This window comes from Salvia miltiorrhiza, chromosome 4 (assembly GCF_028751815.1).
Source record: "Salvia miltiorrhiza cultivar Shanhuang (shh) chromosome 4, IMPLAD_Smil_shh, whole genome shotgun sequence".
Taxonomy (NCBI): Eukaryota; Viridiplantae; Streptophyta; class Magnoliopsida; order Lamiales; family Lamiaceae; genus Salvia; species Salvia miltiorrhiza.
In genome coordinates this window covers 17,239,546-17,260,872 of record NC_080390.1, presented here as the reverse complement: position 1 = coordinate 17,260,872, position 21,327 = coordinate 17,239,546, and the positions used below count along the sequence as shown (strand labels likewise).

At 44.2% G+C, this 21,327-nt stretch overlaps 1 protein-coding gene across 1 annotated transcript; it reads left to right on the top strand.

Moving 5' to 3' along the window:
- Positions 1–13,658: 13,658 nt before the first annotated feature.
- Positions 13,659–14,135, top strand: LOC131023086 (uncharacterized). Its single transcript, XM_057952629.1, has one exon. It carries the CDS (start codon positions 13,659–13,661, stop codon positions 14,133–14,135), a length of 477 nt encoding a protein of 158 aa, XP_057808612.1.
- Positions 14,136–21,327: the final 7,192 nt, after the last annotated feature.

The window sequence follows — 21,327 nt, the reverse complement described above, 5'->3', positions numbered from 1 at the left end:
GCCGAATGATTCAAGTCTTCTACCTTTGTTCCATGGGATGCCGAGTGAAGATGCCCTACAATTCATCCGTGATTTTTGCACGTAAGTTCAAACCATTCCATTGCTGAATCTCACGGAGGACCAATTAAAGCTCAAGTGTTTCCCCTATGCACTTAGAGATAGAGCAAGGACGTGGATGCTCACTCTGCTGCCCAACTCCATCACCACTTGGGGAGAAGCTTGTGAGAAGTTCATGCTAAAATACTATCCCAACCACAAGACACAAGAGCTCAGAGCGCAGATCGTAGATTTCATCCAAGGACCAGACGAGCCTTTACATGAAGCTTGGGAAAGATTTCAAGAACTACTCCGTCAATGCCCGCAACATCAACTGACGAACGTGATGTTAATGCAATACTTCTACGATGGGTTAGTGCAAACTGCCCAATTCATGGTGGATAGCACTGCAGGAGGTAACATAGCTCGGAAGACTGCAGCAGAGCTGAAGGAGATTTTCAAAACCTTAGCAGAGAGCTCTCAACAAAAGTCGGTGCGTGGAAACAGAGTTGAGGCCAGCGTTGTGACGAACCAGTTTGAGATGCAGAAATAATTGGCCTCAATCATGCGCGATGTACAGCAGCTCAAGATGAGCCATACGGAAGCTGCACCTGTCCCTACGCAGAGCATAAATTATAATCAAAGCAATGGTGAATGGAGAGGTCAGCACCAAGGGAATTTTCAGCGCAATCAATTCCAGAGTGCACAGCAAATTCTAACGCAAAAACAATCTCTGGAGGATACGTTGCAGGCGTTTATGGAGGTTAGCAAGCAGAGCATGGAGTCTCAGGCTGCCACTATCAAACGCCTTGAGACCACCGTAGGGCAACTGTCGGGCGCACTGGACCAGCTACAGCAGCAGCAGAGCCAAATTCATCAAGTGCTAGCTCTGGCGAGGATGCCAGAGCAGACTAGAGAGTCAGCTCTGACTCGGCAGCCAGAGCAGGGGAGAAGGTGAAGGAATATTAAACTGAATTAACGTTCCACTTTGCCCGATGATCGTTTCTTGGTTATTATTAATTTACCATACAACGATTAATCCTAACATGCTCCTATGAATTTAACAGCTGCACACAAGTGTTAGGATTTACTTACTTGTGAATCGGATGCACAGATGATTGATGATCGTATCGAACAACTCCAGTTCTGATCTTCTAGACTGTATCCCGCTCAAGTCTCACCGTTGGATGGACAACGAACTGTGAGAAATCCCAAGCTAAAAATCCCAAACGTGTTTCTGCGCCCTTCTCAGTTCTCAAACTCTAATATTTTTATCAGTGTATTTCCTGAGAGCTGACAGCTGTATTTTATAATACAGAAATAAGGAGGAGGCGCCAGATTTAGGTTATGGGGCATTTTCTAGCTCTTTCTGGGCTAGGAGACTTTGGGCCAGTCCAGGGACCAAATACAAGGAATGAAGATGGGCCTCAAATAAATTAATTATCTATGGTCAGCCCAGACCATAATTAATTTATAAATATTAGTTCATTCCACTAGAGAACCAATATTGACTTACCCCTTTATTATCGGTGATGAGTCGGGGCTTGTATTTAGACTTATTAAATCCTCGTATTTAAAATATCCGACATCCATTAATTAATTAGAGCTCTGACAGCCTAAATTGATTAATCTCTTTCTAATCCTTAAGCAGTACCACTCAAACCTTATTATTGCGCCTGAACTTAATCAACCTGCAGGGTTTAGCGCAATAAACATTATTGAGCTCCTTAAGGGGATGTCATTATCCTATACGGATACGAGTACCAATACAGATAATCAGATATCATATATTAACTGCTATCACCCAAGATACAGAGTACTCAAGTTACTATATAACTCTTGCTCATAGTAAGTCAAAGTGATAGACGAATCAATATATATATCTGACATCTTATTAGTATTAAGATCTTATAAGTCACCGAGATCTCTAATTCTTCAGTTAAGTCAGATAGAAGAATATATCTCACTGTGGTCCTATCAATACGTATTACGTACCAGTATAGATAAGTAGTCAAGACAAACTACCTTTCATCTATACCGCAACCTAAACCAATAACTTGTCCTAGAGTTATTTCGGTTGTGATCATATTATATCTCTTAAGGTTAATCCAATTATATGGTCTTCTGTGATCTACAACACACCATATAATCTACTTATATAGAGATAAAGAACATACATATGCAATCATGAACCCAATCACATAGGAGATTAAATAGTGAAAACAAGAATCATTGTATACAAGCATAAAACGTTCTTGCTTTCAGTATACAAATCCAACAATCTCCCACTTATACTAAAGCAAAACTTTTAGTATACAATGTGTCTAAATACTAGCTATTACAACATCCACTTCACTCTTTACTTCTTCTCCCACTTATACTGAAAGTTTTTCTCTAAGTGGGTGGCATCAACCGCAGCCCCATCCCTCGAGCATGCTTCTCGTAGGCCTTTTACGGTATGCTCTTCGTGAAAGGATCAGCTAAGTTCTCCAAAGTGTTAATCTTCCCAACTAGCACATCTCCTCTGCTTACGATTTCTCGTATGATGTGGTACTTTCTCTCTATGTGTTTGGTCGCCTTGTGGCTCCTGGGTTCCTTAGAATTTGCCACTGCACCCGAGTTATCACAATAAATTATGATACTCTTAGGAAAATTAGGTACCACTCCTAGATCCAAGAGGTAGTTCCGGAACCATACAGCCTCTTTAGCAGCTTCGGAAGCAGCTACATACTCGGCTTCCATGGTGGAGTCTGCAATGCACTTCTGCTTTGCACTCCGCCATGATACGGCTCCACCTCCCAAGGTAAACACATACCCAGAGGTAGATCTCTTCTCATCCCGGTCAGCCTGGAAATCCGAATCGGTGTAACCCAAAGGAGATAGACTGTCTGATTGGTAAACTAGCCTATATGCTTTACCGCAGTCCAGTGTCCTGGTCCAGGGTTCGACTGATATCTTACAACCATGCCAACGACATAGCAAATATCAGGTCTCGTGCATAGCATTGCATACATGAGGCTACCTACAGCGGAAGCATAGGGTATCTTCCTCATCTCCTCAACCTCACTAGGCGTCTTAGGGCACATGTCCTTAGACAGAGGAATGCCATGTCTGAAAGGTAGCAAGCCTTTCTTGGCATTTTGCATGCTAAAACGAGCAATCACAGTATCAATGTAGGTCGCTTGAGATAAGCTCAACATCCTTTTCTGGCGATCACGGACAACCTTGATCCCCAGGATGTATGCTGCATCTCCTAAGTCCTTCATTTGAAACTGTTCGGATAACCACTTCTTTATGTCCGATAATAGCTCAACATTGTTGCCAATGAGGAGGATATCATCTACATAAAGTGCAAGGAAAACCACGTCACCATCGGCATCTAAACGGTACACGCAACTCTCGTTTTCACAGCGAGTAAATCCATAGGATTTAATCACCTCGTCAAAAAGCTTGTTCCATGACCTCGAAGCTTGCTTAAGTCCATAAATAGACTTCTTCAACTTCCAAACAAGATGCTCTTCGCCCTTTTTCACAAACCGTTCGGGTTGCTGCATATAGATGTCCCTTCCTTCTTCAAGGAAACCGTTTATAAAAGCGGTTTTGACATCCATTTGCCAAATCTCAAGGTTCATGTGGGCTGCTATGGCAAGGAGTATTCGGATAGACTTAAGCATGGCAACCGGAGAAAAAGTTTCATCATAATCTATACCCTGTTCCTGGGTATAGCCTTTCGCCACCAGTCTAGCTTTAAAAGCTGCGACTTCGCCATCCGAATCTCGCTTTCTCTTGTATACCCACCTGCTACCTATAGCTTCAAAGCCATCAGGTAGTTCAGTTTTCTCGTATACATCCATAGCAGTCATGGATTCTATTTCAGAAACCATGGCGTCGTACCAAGAATCTGCATCCTGATCTTTCATCGCTTGTCTATAGTTATCAGGGTCGACATCCTTTTGTTCATCAACAGGAAGAAGATCCGAAGATTCTCCCAAGAACATAAATCGATCGGGTTGAACTACAACCCTCCCACTACGACGAAGCGGTGGTGGTACAGCTGTGACAATGGTTTGTGCAGTGTCCTGTGGTGCATTCACTTGCACACTTGGCTGGGGTAATGGAATCGCCTGTCCATTGCCTTCGATTTCTTGAAGGACAATCTCGGACTTTGACTTGTGTTTATTTATAAAATCCTATTCCAAGTATCGTGCGTTGGTGCTAACAACCTCTTTCTGATCCTTAGGATTATAAAAATAACCACCTTTCGTTTCTTTTGGATATCCTACAAACAGCATTACTTCGCATCTAGGATCCAACTTTCTTGCCTCTTTGTCAAGCACGTATGCAGGACAACCCCATATCCTCACATGGCTCAGGCTAGGTTTTCGACCTGACGATAGTTCAATGGGAGTCTTAGGCACAGATTTGGACGGTACTAGATTCAGCATGTAAGCCGTTGTTTCCAAGGCATATCCCTAAAACGAAATAGTCAACGACGCATAACTCATCATCGATCGCACCATTTGCAAAAGAGTTCTATTTCTTCTCTCCGCTACACCATTCTGTTAGGGAGTACCAGGTGCAGTCAATTGGGATGTAATCCCGGAATCTGACAAGTATTGCAAGAATTCGTTTCCGAGGTATTCGCCACCGCGATCAGACCGCAATGACTTGATAGATTTACCCAACTTCTTCTCCACTTCCGCCTTGAATTCTTTGAATTTCTCAAAGCATTCAGACTTGTAGCGAAGTAGGTAAACATACCCATATCTTGAATAATCGTCAATGAAAGTGACGAAATACTCATACCCTCCACGAGCCTTTGTGGACATCGGTCCACACAAGTCAGAGTGAATCAATTCTAACACATGCGATGCCCTATTCCCCTTGGCCTTAAAAGGCCTTGCCGTCATCTTTCCTTCTATACAGGATTCGCAGGTTCTAAATGGAACAGCTTGAAAGTCTTTCAAGATTCCATTTGAAACGAGCCTTTGGATCCTGTTTAGATTGATGTGGCCTAACCTTAGGTGCCACGCATGCGTATATTGTTCATGAGAATAATACTTCCTCTTATTCGGATTTGGAAGGATTTGTGATGTAGATGCAACATGGACAGAATTTTTAATTGGACATGTAATAGTATAGAGAGAGTTGTTCAAAATTCCAGAACAAATAGTCATGTTAGTTTTCATGATAGAAACGCCTCTATCAAAAGTAACAGAATATCCATCCAAAAACAATTTTGAAACATAAATTATGTTCCGCCGAAACTCCGGCACATATAAAATATCTCTCAAAACTAAAATGTCATCACCAAAACATAAAGATAAATCTCCAACAGCAACAGCTGCGACCTTCGACGCGTTGCCCATGGAGATGGTGATCTCATCACTTTCCAGCTCCCTTGTCGGCTTGAAGCCTTGCAAGGTGTAACAAACATGATCAGTTGCCCCCATATCCACTACCCATGAATGAGTAGAAAACGAAGGTAAACATGTTTCAGTTACTAAAACTTGTGACGTACCTTGTCCCTTTGCCTTGAGCATCGGACAATCTTTCTTCCAATGCCCAGTCTTGCCGCACTTGAAGCACTTCCCCTTTCCGGTTGGCTTCTTCACGCCGCCACTAGGGCCGTCCTTTTTGGCTTTGCCACTCCCGCTAGCTTCGTTGTCATTCTTGCCCTTTGGACCTTGCCACTTCTTTTTCCCGCCTTTCGACGAAGAAGTAGATCCCTTGGCAGCGACAAGAACCTCTTTCCCTTTTCGCGAGCCCATGACTCCCTCTGCCGCAACTAGAGCATTCAACAACTCATTAAGAGTATAGTTGACCTTGCTCATAACGACATTGAGACGAAAATTCTCAAAGGATTTGGGGAGAGTGTTGAGGATGATATCGACCTTGGCTTCGCCCTCGATACCCCCTCCTAGCAGATCAAGCCTGTTAAACAGATTTATCATATGCATGACATGATCGTGCATAGGACTGCCCTCGCTCATAACACATCCTAAGATTTCTCTCATGATGTTAAAACGGGCAGACCTTTCGAATTCCCCATAAACCTCAGTGAGATTTAACATGATCGTCGCTGCATCGTCCATGCCCTGATGCTGGAGTTGCAAAGTTTGCGACATAGTCATCATAATATAACACTTGGCCATATTATCCAACTTATGCCACTTCCTATGCGCCTCGCATTCCGCATCAGTCGACAGATCAGTTAAGGCCGCGGGACGTGGAGTGGTAAGCACAAAACTGTGCTCATCAGCGTCAAGAATGTACATGATGTGGCGTTTCCATTCGGTATAGTTAGGACCGGTGAGAGGATTACTAGCTAGAATGTTAATAATCGGAGACATAGACATATCTGAAAGTAAACAATTAAACATGTAAGAACATGAAACGCATATAGTTCGTAACAATAATATTGTAACCTTTTGATAAAACAATATTAGTGAAACCTCCAACTGCCCAAGAAATCTCACGGGTAAGCCACGTTAGGGTGGTCGTTTACACATGAATTTCTCAACCAGACTATTCACCTAGTCATTTAATTTCCATCCATGTCAACTTAACTTTTTGACAAAGGAAATTAATAGTTGGATCTTAACTAGACCATATCTTATTCAAGAAGGGACTCCGTTGGGGAGTTGTACATTGTACTTGAAAAGATATCTAACCAGCGACCACAATTTAACCTTAATAATTAAATTCTCGAAATTAGCATACTCACGAGGACCATACCGCTTTCAATTTAACCTCTTGGTTATCTTATTTAAAATCCATCCTCTAAAGTACTTATGAAAATCATACGAGTAAGCCACGTTAGGGTGGTCGTTTATCGCATAACTCCCACTACTTAAACGGATTTAAATATTTTAATAGAAATCTCAACTTGACAAACTCGTGAAATCAAATATGAAGTAAGCCACGTTAGGGTGGTCATTTACTCACATTCTCAATCACTTTGTCTTGAGACCGCATGTGGAGGTCTAAAATAATTTTTAAGTACTTAAAAATTATTAAAACAGCTTAGTCTTTTTAACTTCAAAAGGTTTGTTCATGCTCAAGCACATAATCCTAATCATGCTTTTCTAGAACGCAACATGTAAAACATGCTCGCAGAATTCTAAAACATGCTTAAGAAAACGATAAACCTACTATCATGCTTGTCTAAGCACAGTTAATAAAGCATATTAACAAGCAGAGACGAACAAAAGCAAGTTAAGAGCATAAGGGATTAACACCACGGCATGCAAAGAACAGTAAAAAAAAAATATTCTTCGCGGCCCATTCGTGGAATCCCATTTCTAATCTATTACAATAAAACAATAGAAAAGAAAAATAAAAATGGGCAAAAAACAGCCCAAAACAGCCACTAAAAGGCTGGAAAAACTCTCCAGTCCAGCAATTGGGCCCAAAAGCCGCGGCCCAGCCGCCCAGGCCCGTTCAGCAGCCGCCCAGACCCGCAAGGAGAAGACCAGCCGCAAGCCCAAACCTTCTCTGGCCCAGATCCGCGCTCAGGACCCGTCGACCCGCGCCCTGCCCGTCTGACCCGCCATCGACCCGCGTCTGGATTTAGGGTTTGCGAGAAAACAGGCGCCGCCTAGGGTTTCGCCTCTTAGCGCGGTGCCGCCCTCTTCTTCAACCGCTGCGCTGCACAACCGTCGAGTAGCACCAGCACACGCCGGAGATCAAGCGCCGTCATCTACCAACTGCACAGCCGCCCGGCGCTGCAGCAACCCGGCGTGCAGCAGCGACAGCAGCCGCCTTGCTCGGCCCCCGGCGCACAGCAACGTCAACAGCAGCGTTCAACCTTGGTGTCTCCAGCACAGGCGCAGCAGCAGCAGACCTCGGCGTGGGCGGAACAGCAGCAGCGGCAGCGGCAGTGCGTCGCCCGCCGGGCACGCCGCGCGCACAGCGCGCAGGCGCTGCCCCAGGCGCGCGCTGCCCCCATCGCTCGCCTCCTCCTCGCCAGTTTCCGGAAAGTCTGAATACATCGATTTGTTCCCGTTCTTCGTGTTCTTCGTTTCGTTCTCCATAATTACAGATTACAACAGAAAAACGAATACAATTCGAAAATCTAATCTAACCACATATTTTCTCGTGGTAGAAAAACAATTACAACGTCAAACCGACATATCCCACGAATCAACAAGCCACGAAGAACAACAGAAGTAAAAACAACGCACATTATTAATCGTACATAAATTAATAATAGAGCCAAGAAATTAATCCTGGGCTCTGATACCAATTGAAGGAATATTAAACTGAATTAACGTTCCACTTTGCCCGATGATCGTTTCTTGGTTATTATTAATTTACCATACAACGATTAATCCTAACATGCTCCTATGAATTTAACAGCTGCATACAGGTGTTAGGATTTACTTACTTGTGAATCGGATGCACAGATGATTGATGATCGTATCGAACAACTCCAGTTCTGATCTTCTAGACTGTATCCCGCTCAAGTCTCACCGTTGGATGGACAACGAACTGTGAGAAATCCCAAGCTAAAAATCCCAAACGTGTTTCTGCTCCCTTCTCAGTTCTCAAACTCTAATATTTTTATCAGTGTATTTCCTGAGAGCTGACAACTGTATTTTATAATACAGAAATAAGGAGGAGGCGCCAGATTTAGGTTATGGGGCATTTTCTAGCTCTTTCTGGGCTAGGAGACTTTGGGCCAGTCCAGGGACCAAATACAAGGAATGAAGATGGGCCTCAAATAAATTAATTATCTATGGTCAGCCCAGACCATAATTAATTTATAAATATTAGTTCATTCCACTAGAGAACCAATATTGACTTACCCCTTTATTACCGGTGATGAGTCGGGGCTTGTATCTAGACTTATTAAATCCTCGTATTTAAAATATCCGACATCCATTAATTAATTAGAGCTCTGACAGCCTAAATTAATTAATCTCTTTCTAATCCTTAAGCAGTACCACTCAAACCTTATTATTGCGCCTGAACTTAATCAACCTGCAGGGTTTAGCGCAATAAACATTATTGAGCTCCTTAAGGGGATGTCATTATCCTATACGGATACGAGTACCAATACAGATAATCAGATATCATATATTAACCGCTATCACCCAAGATACAGAGTACTCAAGTTACTATATAACTCCTGCTCATAGTAAGTCAAAGTGATAGACGAATCAATATATATATCTGACATCTTATTAGTATTAAGATCTTATAAGTCACCGAGATCTCTAATTCTTCAGTTAAGTCAGATAGAAGAATATATCTCACTGTGGTCCTATCAATACGTATTACGTACCAGTATAGATAAGTAGTCAAGACAAACTACCTTTCATCTATACCGCAACCTAAACCAATAACTTGTCCTAGAGTTATTTCGGTTGTGATCATATTATATCTCTTAAGGTTAATCCAATTATATGGTCTTCTGTGATCTACAACACACCATATAATCTACTTATATAGAGATAAAGAACATACATATGCAATCATGAACCCAATCAGATAGGAGATTAAATAGTGAAAACAGGAATCATTGTATACAAGCATAAAACGTTCTTGCTTTCAATATACAAATCCAACAGAAGGCAGCCAGAGCAGAGGAGAGAATCAGCTCTGACTCGGCAGCCAGAGCAGAGGAGAAGGACGCCAGAGCAGAGGAGAATACCAGAGTTGATAAGGCCAGAGAAGAAACTTCATAAATCCAATACGCCATATCAACCACCGAAGCCCAGCCCACCTCTGCCACCATCAAGTTTTGATCCAACCCAACCTTTACCGAAGCAAGAAGATCCAGAGAGTTTCATTATTGGTATTGGATTGGGTCGAGCTGGAGAATTCACGGGCATGTTAGACTTGGGTGCGGCAATCAATTTGATGTCGTATGCTATTTTTCAGAAATTGGGCAGGAAGGAAGAGGAGCTTAAAAGCACGAAAACAAGACTTCAACTAGCTGATGGGGCAAATTGTAGCACTCGTGGTATTTTAAAAGATGTTAAAGTCATGATGAGAGGAATCACGGTGCTAGCCGATTTTGTTGTGCTCGAGGCAGGGCAAGGCATTATAGGAAAGAATGGGCAAATTGTTCTACTTGGTCGGCCTTTTATGGCTACTACCCAGACGCGCATTGATGTGGGTTCTGGAACTTTGAGCATGGCCGGGTCTGGTAGATCGGTAACATTCTCCGTTTTTAATAAAAAGCCTATTATTTCTAACTTCTCAATGCATATCTGTTCTCTTGTTGAGATTGCTGACCATGAGGAAGAAGTAGAAATTTTCAGAGCTAACTGTCTTTCGCCAGCTCTGCCAAGCGCTCCAGCCCATACTCTTCCGCTAGCTCTGCCCGTTCAGCCAGCTCTAACTACTCCAGCTCTGCCGCTGAATGACAGAGCAGAAATTCCTCCGCCAGCTCTGCCTAATCCAGCTCTGACGCTGGATGACAGAGTAGACATTCTTCCGCCAGCGCTGACTACTCCAGCTCTGCCATTGGAGGACAGAGCAGAAATCTTACCGCCAGCGCTGACGAGCTCAGCTCTGAGCAGTACGCCAACTCTGAACAGCACGCGCCAGAATTCTGCTAAGGAGAAACTGATAGTCACCAGCCCGGAAGAGGAAATAATTATTCAGAATTTTCTTGATAATTTGCAGGATGAGGAAGAACGGGCTGATGTGCTGCCATGCAAGGATGATACCGTGCTAAGAGTGTAGAGTGCACTACCTTTGGAAGAGAAGAAAGAGGAGAGATCTCGACATAGCTTTTGGTTCGAGAGAATGATGAATGCAATGAGCTCTGCTTGCTCATTAAGAGGACCCGCAGCTGAACTGGAGGATGATGTGCTTTCACGAGGACTAATTCAGCTGACGTTTCATAGCGATTTTGGTTAAGGGATCCTCTACGTCGGGCTGGCGACTTTAAAACTAGCGCTTGGTGGGAGGCAACCCACCGTTGGTTTAGTTTTTGTTATTTTTGTTTTTCTTGTTCTTTATTTTCCGTTTTTATTTTGTGTTTTCCTAAGTTTTGGTTGCTTTGCGGATACTATGATGCTTGGTGTGCATGTCTTGTTTTCAGCGCTGCAATTCTCAATATGCCGCCAGCGCTACTGCCACTTCTCTACGCTGCTCTGCTAGCGCCATACTTCTCCGCGCTGCTCTGCCAGCGCTGACCTGATTCAGCGTGGCCACTTTCTACTCTGCATCGACCACAAACTCCACTCTTCACCGCCTCTCACGATGCTTCAGTTTCCCCATGCCAATAATCAGGGACGTTTTCTCAACTCTTCTTATTTCTTTTGTGCCCTGAGGACATGGCATGCTTTAAGTGGGGAGGGGGGTGTTTTGTTGTGCTTATATTGAAAATTGGGCGAAATTGATTTTTCTATGCTTAGTTTTTGGTCTCGAATCTTGCTAATTTTTATGAATTTGTGGAAGAGTAGATGGTTTTCGATGCGAATTTCGGGTTTGTGAATGAATGGTGGTTATTCTTGTTTTACTCTTGATATATGTTTCTTGTTTATGCAAAGAATTTGAGTTTTGTTGCAACATGATTGTAAGTTAGTAAAACGTGATTTGTCCGGTAGATGTTAGAAGGAGTGTTGTCATTGTGATTGCCTACGATCGTATCTTATCTGTGATAATGTTGGACGAATTGCCAACTCTAAAATTGCTAGCTCTGAAAACATCTGGCCTGTTCTGAAAATGTGACAGCTCTGAGTCTCTGCTCCTCTAGTCCAACTATGAGCATGGGAAACCACGTGAAAAGACTTTGGATTACATCCAAATGGTTTTTATTTCACGAATTATGGCTCAACTGTCGAAAATCTTAAGCACAAAAAGTGTGAAAAATGGTGATATTGATTATAAAGGCGATTACATTAGGGAATTCACTTCTAGTGGAGAATTGGGTCTGATCGAATTGCTTACATTACTGTTTTGTTGTTTCTTAAACTTTAAGTTACTTGCATGATCGAGAGATGTGAGTTGATTGTAAAATTTTGAATTGGCTTTGTGAATGTTTGGATTGGAAATTAGCATTGTTGAAATCAATCTCTTCCTAGGATTCATATGGATTTTTCTTGAGGACAAGCAAAAGGCTAAGTGTGGGGGGGTTGATTTATGCCTAATTGTTCTAAATTTTGGGGTTTTCATGTGCATATTTTAAGTTAAATCTTCTGAAAATTGGTGCGTTTTATGGTGTATTTTATGCTTTGCAGGAGATTTAAGTTTTCGAGATGAAGAGTGCAACTTTTGGAGAGTTTGGGCTAAGAATTACGTTTTTGTGCATACTCTGGCGATAGCAGAGAAATCACCATTCCGCTGGCGACCCATTCCGCTGGCGACTCATTTCTCTGGCGAGGTCAGAGAAATCATCCATTCCTCTGGCGTGACCCGTTCCCCTGGTGACATCCGTTCCGCTGGCGAGAGCCGCGTTTTCTGCCAGAGTGGAGATTATTTCCAGAGCACGCGTCACAGCTGGAGAGTTGCCTTATCTTACACGATTCTATTGCCTTTAGAGTTCTACTTTGCATGGCAACTTCCATGGTGATCCATAGGAATTTGAAGTCTATAAATAGGGCCATACTTTTCATTGTAACAATAATCCCTTGCCCTAGTTTTAGACGCCATCTTTGCGATCTGTTGGCATCCGAAGCTTAAGATTTAATTGCTTTCTTCGTGCTTTCATAGTTTCGAGTTTACATTGTTCTAGTTAGGTTTCAATTTAGTTTTATTTAGTTTTTATTCTTGGATTGTGATTGAGTGACACAATTACACGTTCAAGACATTTACGGTATTTCGTATTTAAATTCAATTTATTTCTGTTTAATCATGTTTATGCTTTTCGTTTATGTTTATGCTTTCTTTTTAATCATGCAATTTAAATTATGCACTTTAGTTTCACGTCTAGATTAGAAGTCTTTAAATTTACAAGTGTTTAATTTCATAAGTAGGTTTAATTTAAGTTCTTTAAAATCTTGCCTAGGGTTTAATAGTTTAATTCGCCTAGCTTAATTTTAAGTTCGGTTTTTGCTTAAGTTTTTAATTCTAAGTTTTCGGTTAATAATCCAACTCTTTACTGATTTCTTTACTGTTTTTCCTGTGATACAATTAGAAGCCCTTTAAGACTTTCCTTGTGAGATCGACTTGGGTTAGCTTACACGTTACAATAGATCTCGTACTCTTGCGAGTTAATCTAGAATAGTGTTTAGGTTGAGTCATGGGGCATCGATTTCATGGGGCCGTTTCCCATCTCTTATGGCTTTGAGTACATTTTACTGGCGGTTGATTATGTGTCCAAGTGGGTTGAGGCAATCCCCACGACGACTTGTGATGCTAATGTCGTCCTCAAGTTTGTGCAGGAGAACATTTTGTGCCCATTTGGTTTTCCCCGTGCTATCATTAGTGGTGGGGGAAAACATTTCTGTAACAAATTATTTGAGAAGCTCATACGAAAAAATGGCATCACCCATAAGGTTGCAACCCCTTATCATCCGCAGACCTCAGGGCAAGCCGAAACCAAAAACCGACAAATAAAGAGCATACTTGACAAGACCGTGCAACCATCTCGCAAGGATTAGTCCATCAAGCTCTCTGATGCCCTATGGGCATATCGGACCGCCTTCAAAGGAGTTTTTGGGATGAGTCCCTACCGCCTCGTGTATGGCAAAGCTTGCCATTTGCCGGTTGAGATCGAGCATAGCGCTTATTGGGCTATCAAGGCTACAAATTTAGACCTTCGTACCGCAGGGAAACACCGAGCTTTAGAAATGGAAGAGCTTGATGAGTTGCGTAATGAGGCATATGAGAATGCACGCATTTACAAGGATAAAGTGAAGAAAATGCATGATCATCGCGTTGTGCAAAAGGACTTCCACCCGGGCATGATAGTACTATTGTTCAACTCAAGGCTGAAACTCTTTCCGGGAAAACTCAAGTCCCGTTGGATTGGCCCCTTCATCATCAAAGAAGTACTTAACCATGGAGTCGTGGTGTTGACCAAGGAAGGCACCGATGAGCAGTTTACAGTCAATGGGCATAGGGTGAAGCCCTATTTGGAGCATGAAGTTGCCTCCGTTGTAGTGGAGTCTCAAGAACTTCACGACCCGACGTTTTAACAAGTTATACAGTGTCGAGCTCTCAACCTTAACTAGAGGGCTTGTGGGAGGCAACCCACGTTACTTTCTTTCTACATTCTTTTTCGTTTTGTGTGGAGTGGTGTTCTTTGGGTGTTTTATCTCATTCTGTTGGTTGTTTTTGGGTTATAAGAAGTGTTTTATATATCATGGTGATGCAGGAAGTAGGTATGACGGACTCTCACCCGATTGAAAAGGAAGCAAGAATGAGGCTGCTGGATGCCCAAACACACAAACCCATAGGGGGTCCATGGCGGCGCCGTGCCACGGCAGCCGCCGTCACCCCCACCTCAGGCACAAAATCGTAAGGGGTCCACAGCGGCTCCGTGCTACGGCGGCCGCCGTCACCCCCACCTCAGCCAAAACCCCGTAGGGGGTCTACGGCGGCGCCATCCCATGGCGGCCGCCGTCACCCCCAGCCCAGCCTAATCCAGCCCGGCCCGCCCATTCCCCTTAAATACCCAAACCCTAATTCCCCCCACCAATCTCCCACCCGCCCCCCTCAACTCTCTTCCTCTCACTCTTCTGCCTCACATCACCATCACCACCACCACTCTCCACACCCAACGCCGCCGCAGCTACCATCACCACCACCACTCTCCACACCCGCCACCACTGCTGCAGCACACTCGCCGCCGCCGCCACCTTCAACCACCACCACTGCAGCAACTCCACCGCTGCGCCTGTCCTTACACACCGCCGCTGCAGCACCTCCAGCCCAGCACCACCGCCTCCAGCCCTGCGTATCCACCGCCATAAGCACAGCCACCGCCGTCCACAGCCGCCGCCGTAAGCACAGCCCCCGCCGTCCACAGCTGTCCACCTCCTGCTATGGCCAACCTCAACACTTACAAGCGCCGTCGCCTTCTTCTTCTATCCGATGACAAGGACGAGGCTCCACCTAGCCCTCGGCTCTCTCCCAGCCGTCTCCCCCGCCCTCCTACTCCACCGCCGGATATCCGCCACCTCTATGGTGCTCCTTTCGCTATCTATGAAGCATGGGAGGGTACTCGGTGGAAGGCCCTCAAGGAGAAACAGGTCACTCAACCCCGATGCTTGTTGTGGCCATTGCTCACGCAGTTAAAGCTTGACAAATCCATAGAGACACATCTCCAGAATCTCGGCCTCTACAAATATGCCACCACCACACCGCCAGGATTGCTTCCGTTGCACTTGGAATTCTTATGCACTCTGACCTTCACCACCGACAAGACCGAGCTGCATTGCCACCTCCTTAATAGGACGCTCGTGATCAATTACCGGGTGATGCACGAAGATTTTGGTTTTCACCCGAAGCCATTGAAGGGCCAACCGTCAAACTGGGTGGCCGCCAATGCTTAGCAGGACTTGACAGGTTTTCTCACCTGGACCGGCCAGGGTGCCCCTAGTAACCAGCTCCGAGACATCGACATGGGTGTGCTACACAAGTTCTTGTCTTTCTGTGTTCTGGGCAAGGAACAGGCGAACAAGGTTAACGCGTCGGAGATTTACATGTTATGGTATGCTAAGCGTAAGAAGAAGATTGATGCCACCACCTTTATTTGGAACCAGCTTGACTCCATGTCCCGGCACGGGGGGTTCAAACCCTCTCTGAGCCCCATTTCTACCACCCTGGCCCTCCATTTCCGTCTCTTTCCGCCGACCGATGTCCCCGCACACCTGCGTCCCATTGTTGCAAGGCCGATCGATCGCTCCGAGCTCAAGATGTTTGTGGCCTCTGATCTCACAATCATTCCACAGACACACCGCCCCAATGTTCGTGCCCTCTTGCAAAAACGCAACCTGGGCAAAGGCACTTCCTCCTCGGCGCGACATATCTTGGACGATGAGGATGAGGAAGATGATGACGCGGAGGAGGAACCTACGCCACCACCATCTTTCACTTATGATCCTGATGCCGGCTCCTCCGCTTCCTTTCAGCAGTTCCAAACTCACTTTGATGAGTCCTTTGGCCAGTTTTGCCAGGAAGTCTATTCTTATTTTGATCAGGTGCAGGACTCGGAGGGAGGACTCTATGACAGGATTGATGACATTTATGGTCATCTAGACAGTCTTGGCGCCCAAGTGACTCGCATGCAGGCACAGTTGGGCGACGTATATGGCCAGGTGAACACCATATCCGGGGAGGTCACGCGTCTGCGTTAATAAGTGTCGGCCTATGATGCCCGCTTTGCCCAATACAACCAGGGCCTCACCGACAATAATGATTACATTGCCGACGTCGAGAAGCAGTGGAATGCTTTCTCCCTGCAGAATCAGGAGCAGTTCCGGCACCCCCCGGGCCTCCCTCCGAGCCCTTACTGAGCTACCCCTTACCCATCTTTGTACATAGTCTTTTTTGTCTTGTTTTACCTGTTTTATGCTGTTGTCTTCTGTTGGGTTTTGTGGTTGCTCTTTTTGCAGGCTATTGGTCGTCCCCCTCCTTACCGCCGTTGCCGTGTGCGGCTGCACTCCTATTCAGGGATGCTCTCTAACTTTCTCTTCGTTGTGCCCTGAGGACAATGCACGTTTTTCTGTGTGGGAGAGGGGTGTTATTTGTTTATGGGGGTGGTGCGTAGATTATCATTGGTCGTGCTATTGATTGTGATGCATGCGGATTATGATGCCTTATTGCTACGTTGCATGCTTGATTGTTGTAGTTGTTTGATTGGTATGGGGCGAATGGTCCCCTTGTCTTGATTTCTTGTTTGTTTTAAAGTGCACCTCGCATGTTGATGGTGGTTCACTAGCGATTCTGGTTTGTGATTCGAGTTGATTGTTGTCATTGTCTTTTGTGATTGATTTGTTCCCAATGTGGTGTGATTAGTTTACTGTTTGGATGCAACACCCTGATGAGCAACTCTTGACGTAATTTGTCCGGTAGATGTTAGGGCCGTGTTTTCATTGCAATATCCTAATATCTATCTCTGTGTTGAAATGTATGGTTGGTTGTTGAAGTCCTTGATAGCTCTGGGTCTCTGCTCCTCTAATAGCAGCATTATGAGCATGGGAAACCACACGAGAATATTTTGGATCACCTCCAAAAATGTTAATCTCGTGAAATATGGCCTATCTATTAAGAGCGAAAATAACTTGACCGCACAAAAAAAGAGTGAAATGTGAAAAGATGAAAGAATGTGAATTGAAAGGAACGAGATATGATTATAAAGGAAATTGCATTAGGAAATTCACCCCTAGCGGAGAATTGGGTCTGATCGGATTGAGTTGCATCATCTTGTTGTTGCATTTTAAACCTTAGCTTTGAACACTTGATTGGGGACATAGATATCTAGAAAGACTTGGATTGGTTGGTGTTTTGCTTGGTGAGTAGAATCGCTTGTGGATTTCCATCTGATGTTGTGATTGTTGCTTGAGGACAAGCAAGGAATTAAGTGTGGGGGGATGTTGTGATTGTTGCTTGTGGATTTCCATTTGATGTTGTGATTGTTTGCTCTATTCTTCACTTGCTCGATGTATTTGGTGGTGTTATTGTTGTGTGCAGGAATCGGGAGTAATCCAGCTTTTGGCATCGTTTGGGAACATTTTGGGAAGTGAAGCTCACGGCCACTGCCGTCTCACGGCGGCCGCCGTCCTGACATCGGCTGCCGCCCCCACGGCGCGCGCCGTGCAATTGCTTGGAAGCATCAATGAAGGGAGCACACGGCGGCGCCGTATCACGGCGGCTGCCGTCCACGGCGCCACCGTCCTACGGCGGCCGCCGCCCCTGGGCATTTTCGGCAGTTACGTTTTTTCATTTAAAAGCCGATTTTTAGGGTTTTTTTAGGCTTCCCTGACTCCAGCAGCCTCCAGGGCGATTTTAACTTTTGTTCCCCTAGTTTTTGAGTAATTTAAACATAAACAACATCTTGTAGATTCGTTGGATTAAAGTTCATGTTAGTTTACATTCTGTTGGATTGGATCTCTGGATCGTGCTCTTTTGTAAGAACTCACTTGTTTTCTCATTTTAGTTTATTGAATCCTTTGGTTTTTCTTTCTTGTCCCTTTATGTGTTTGATGAATTAGAGCTCTTAGATTATTTTCCTTGATGTGGTTGAGTCTTGATAATTTGAGTGCCTAGTTAATTCGTCGTTGATTTGCTTGCGGAATTCCCTTTTTGATTGCGTGTGTTATGGCATCTTCCTAATGGTGATTAAAGTTCTCATTGAGTTTGATGTTTGGCTTTGTTCTCATGTCTGGATAGTGGTTGATCGTTGATTATGGTTTCATGTTTGTTTGGTTTGGAGTGCTAGATTACAACCCTAGTTTAATAGTTTTAATGTTTTATCGCTGCATTCTTAGTTGCTACTTATCTACTGTCTAGTTAACGTTATATGCTTCTTTTCAATTACGTTTTGGTGAACAAGAGAGCGAGATAGTGTCAGACCTAATTTTTGATTAGAGTGTTTAGGTTATTTCCCGTTTTCTGTGAGTAGCACAATTGAAGCCCTGCTAAGCCTTCCGTGTAGACGACTTGAGTCACCTTACTGCCCTAGGACGACCTCGTATAAATTCGAGTCCATCCGCTAGGTGTTTTTGGATGAGTCAGAGGGTTCGACCGACACTTATTTGAAACATTGGATTACCAAAATAAATCTGGGGGTTACGATTAATGAGAGTTTTTTGAGGCGGATTGCTGAGAGTTAAAGATTGAGTACTTGTTCTCAACATTTTAAAAATTGGATCAAAATGTCACATGGGTCAAAAGTTAAAATGACAATATCCCAAATTAGTACTAACACTTTTGTGCGCGTGTATTTATAGATTTCGGTTTAAAAATTACAACTTTTCAATTTTCAATAATGTACAAATATGATACCACTAAATTATGTTTTAAATTTGAATAGGGTACAAATATGTTACCAGTAAATTATACTCCCTCCGTCCGCGATATCGTTTTCATATTTGCCATTTCAATCCGTTCGCGATATGGTTTCCAATTTCATTTATAGAAGTAGAGTCCACAAACTTCCACTCACAACAATAGTGGGATCCAAACTCCACTCACTACAATATCCACTATCATTCACCACTTTTCTTAAAACCCATGTCGTCCACAATGTGAAAACGATATTGCGGACGGAGGGAGTATTTTAAATTTGAATTCAAATATGGGTACAAATGAAGGAAGAATAAGAAGATATACGCCTTCATTTTAAATATATATTTATCGCAAATTATTGAGTGCGGACAGCCGCATGCTATGCGGCCCGCGTCAGTTATACCCTATATTAACATTGATGTGTCCATTTTCGGTGGATTGTTTAAAGAAGAATTTACCTATTGTGCGTTAAACGAGAGTTGAGAGTAATCGATGAGAAAAATAAAGGTTGTTCTATTCGAAATCACTACTCTGTCATAATGATACAATGGTTCCATTTATAGATACATACAAAGGGGGATAAAGGTAAATTTGGGGTCACAGCCCTGACCTAAATTAAATGATAAGAGACCCTAAGAATGCTTAGAGACAACCCTGCCTCATACACTTTGTTCCTCGTACTCGGCGTTATTCTTCAGCTAGCTTAACCGATACCAGCCTTGCCAGTTTGGTTCCAGCCCATCTCATACCGCGGCACTATACTCATGCTAGTGTAGAATTGTCATGGTCACGTCCCCTCAAGCCTCTTCACGGTCTTTTCGCATAACCCTCGGGTTGATTTATCCTTACCATTCCAAGGTCAGCGCTGGTATCTTCCGCGCGTAATTTACTCCTCATCAGCTACTCCTTCCTAGTCGGGTTAAATCGAGTCTTCTTCGAGTTTAACCGATGTAGCCTTTTATCCAGGTAATCGCTGAACCAGCGCTGCCCTTGCTGCGGCGTAGGGACATCGGCATTGCTCGTTTGAATGCATTAAATGCGTGTCAGTTCTGGGTCCCACTTTTGCCTGCCATTTTAAGTGTGCCACACGTCAGCTCCTGATTGGGCCTCTCGTTTTCCGATGTCCATGCCGCCCTAAATATAAACCCCACCGTCTTCCTCCTTCCGCCTTCTTTTACTTTCTTCCCCTCCCGCTTCTTACAATTTCCGACAATTTTATGCTTTCTGTCCCACTCTGGCGACCATTCACCTTTCTCCGGCGTCTGTTCCACTATTTTCGATTCCCGCGCACTGACTTAGGTATTGCCCTCGACCCTACCCCCTCTTCTTCTCCGGTGGATTTTTTTCGAACTGTTGTGTTGGTGATATCTGGTTTCTGTGTGTCGTGTGTAAATACTATCTTTAGGAAAATATGTCTTCTTCGCGCACCGTACCCCTCTCAATAATCGACGTTAAAGAAGTAAGATGCATAGAGAAAATACTCAAAGGCCCCATTCCTGGCCTGACCTTCAATGTTCCCGATAATAAATCCCTTATGACTCCTAACAACCTTAGGGAAAACACCATAGCCCTGTGGGCACATCAGGTGGTCGCAGGGCTGCGTCTTCCTCCTCTGTCTTTCCTGGTGGAGGTCTGTAATTACTTGCGCATCCCGTTTTACCAGTTAACCCCGGCAGCGCTGCGACGAGCTTTTTTCTTCCTCATAGTGGTTAGGTACCATGGCTGCACTGATACAGCGCAGCTCTTTTGCCAAACCCAGATCCTGAAAAAGACCAACACCCATTACAGTTTTTCCACACATACGAAATTCGAAACCACTTTCCTTAGCAAACTACCCACTAATAAAAATTTTATCAATAAATATTGTTTTGTCCGCACTGATAAAGGAACCTGGCTTTCCTTTGCTGGGGTTCGGGATATGAAGTGGCATCCCGAGTGCCACTCCCAAATTGTTACTTCTCTTCCCCCTCCTTCTTCTGAGGACTTAGATATCCTCAATAAATTAAATGACTTCAGTTGAGTCCTCCCTGCCAAGCGCCTCGTAGAGGACGACTCAGCGCTGGCAGCCAACGGGCTGTTTCCCTGCTATCTCGAATCCCGCATAGGTAAGGAGGGGGATTCCTCTCTTATTAATATCAGTGCTTCCCTATCTTGCATATTTCATTTTCCTTAAGGACATGCTTCTCCTATTTCAGGGATGGATTGGATGGCTTTTTGCGAGGATCTGCTCCCTACCTCTGTAACAACCAGAGACGAGGGTTCTAGCAGCCCTCAACGCACAGCTGTCAACTTTAGCGCTATGCCCACCAGCTCTCATGTCCTATTCGCGGCTGACACCTCCCAAAGTGTTAGCCAATCCCAGGAGCAAGTGGGGGT

Coding starts and splice junctions, on each gene's coding strand:
- LOC131023086 (XM_057952629.1), top strand. CDS start 13,659: ATGAGTCCCTACCGCCTCGTGTATGGCAAAGCTTGCCATTTGCCGGTT.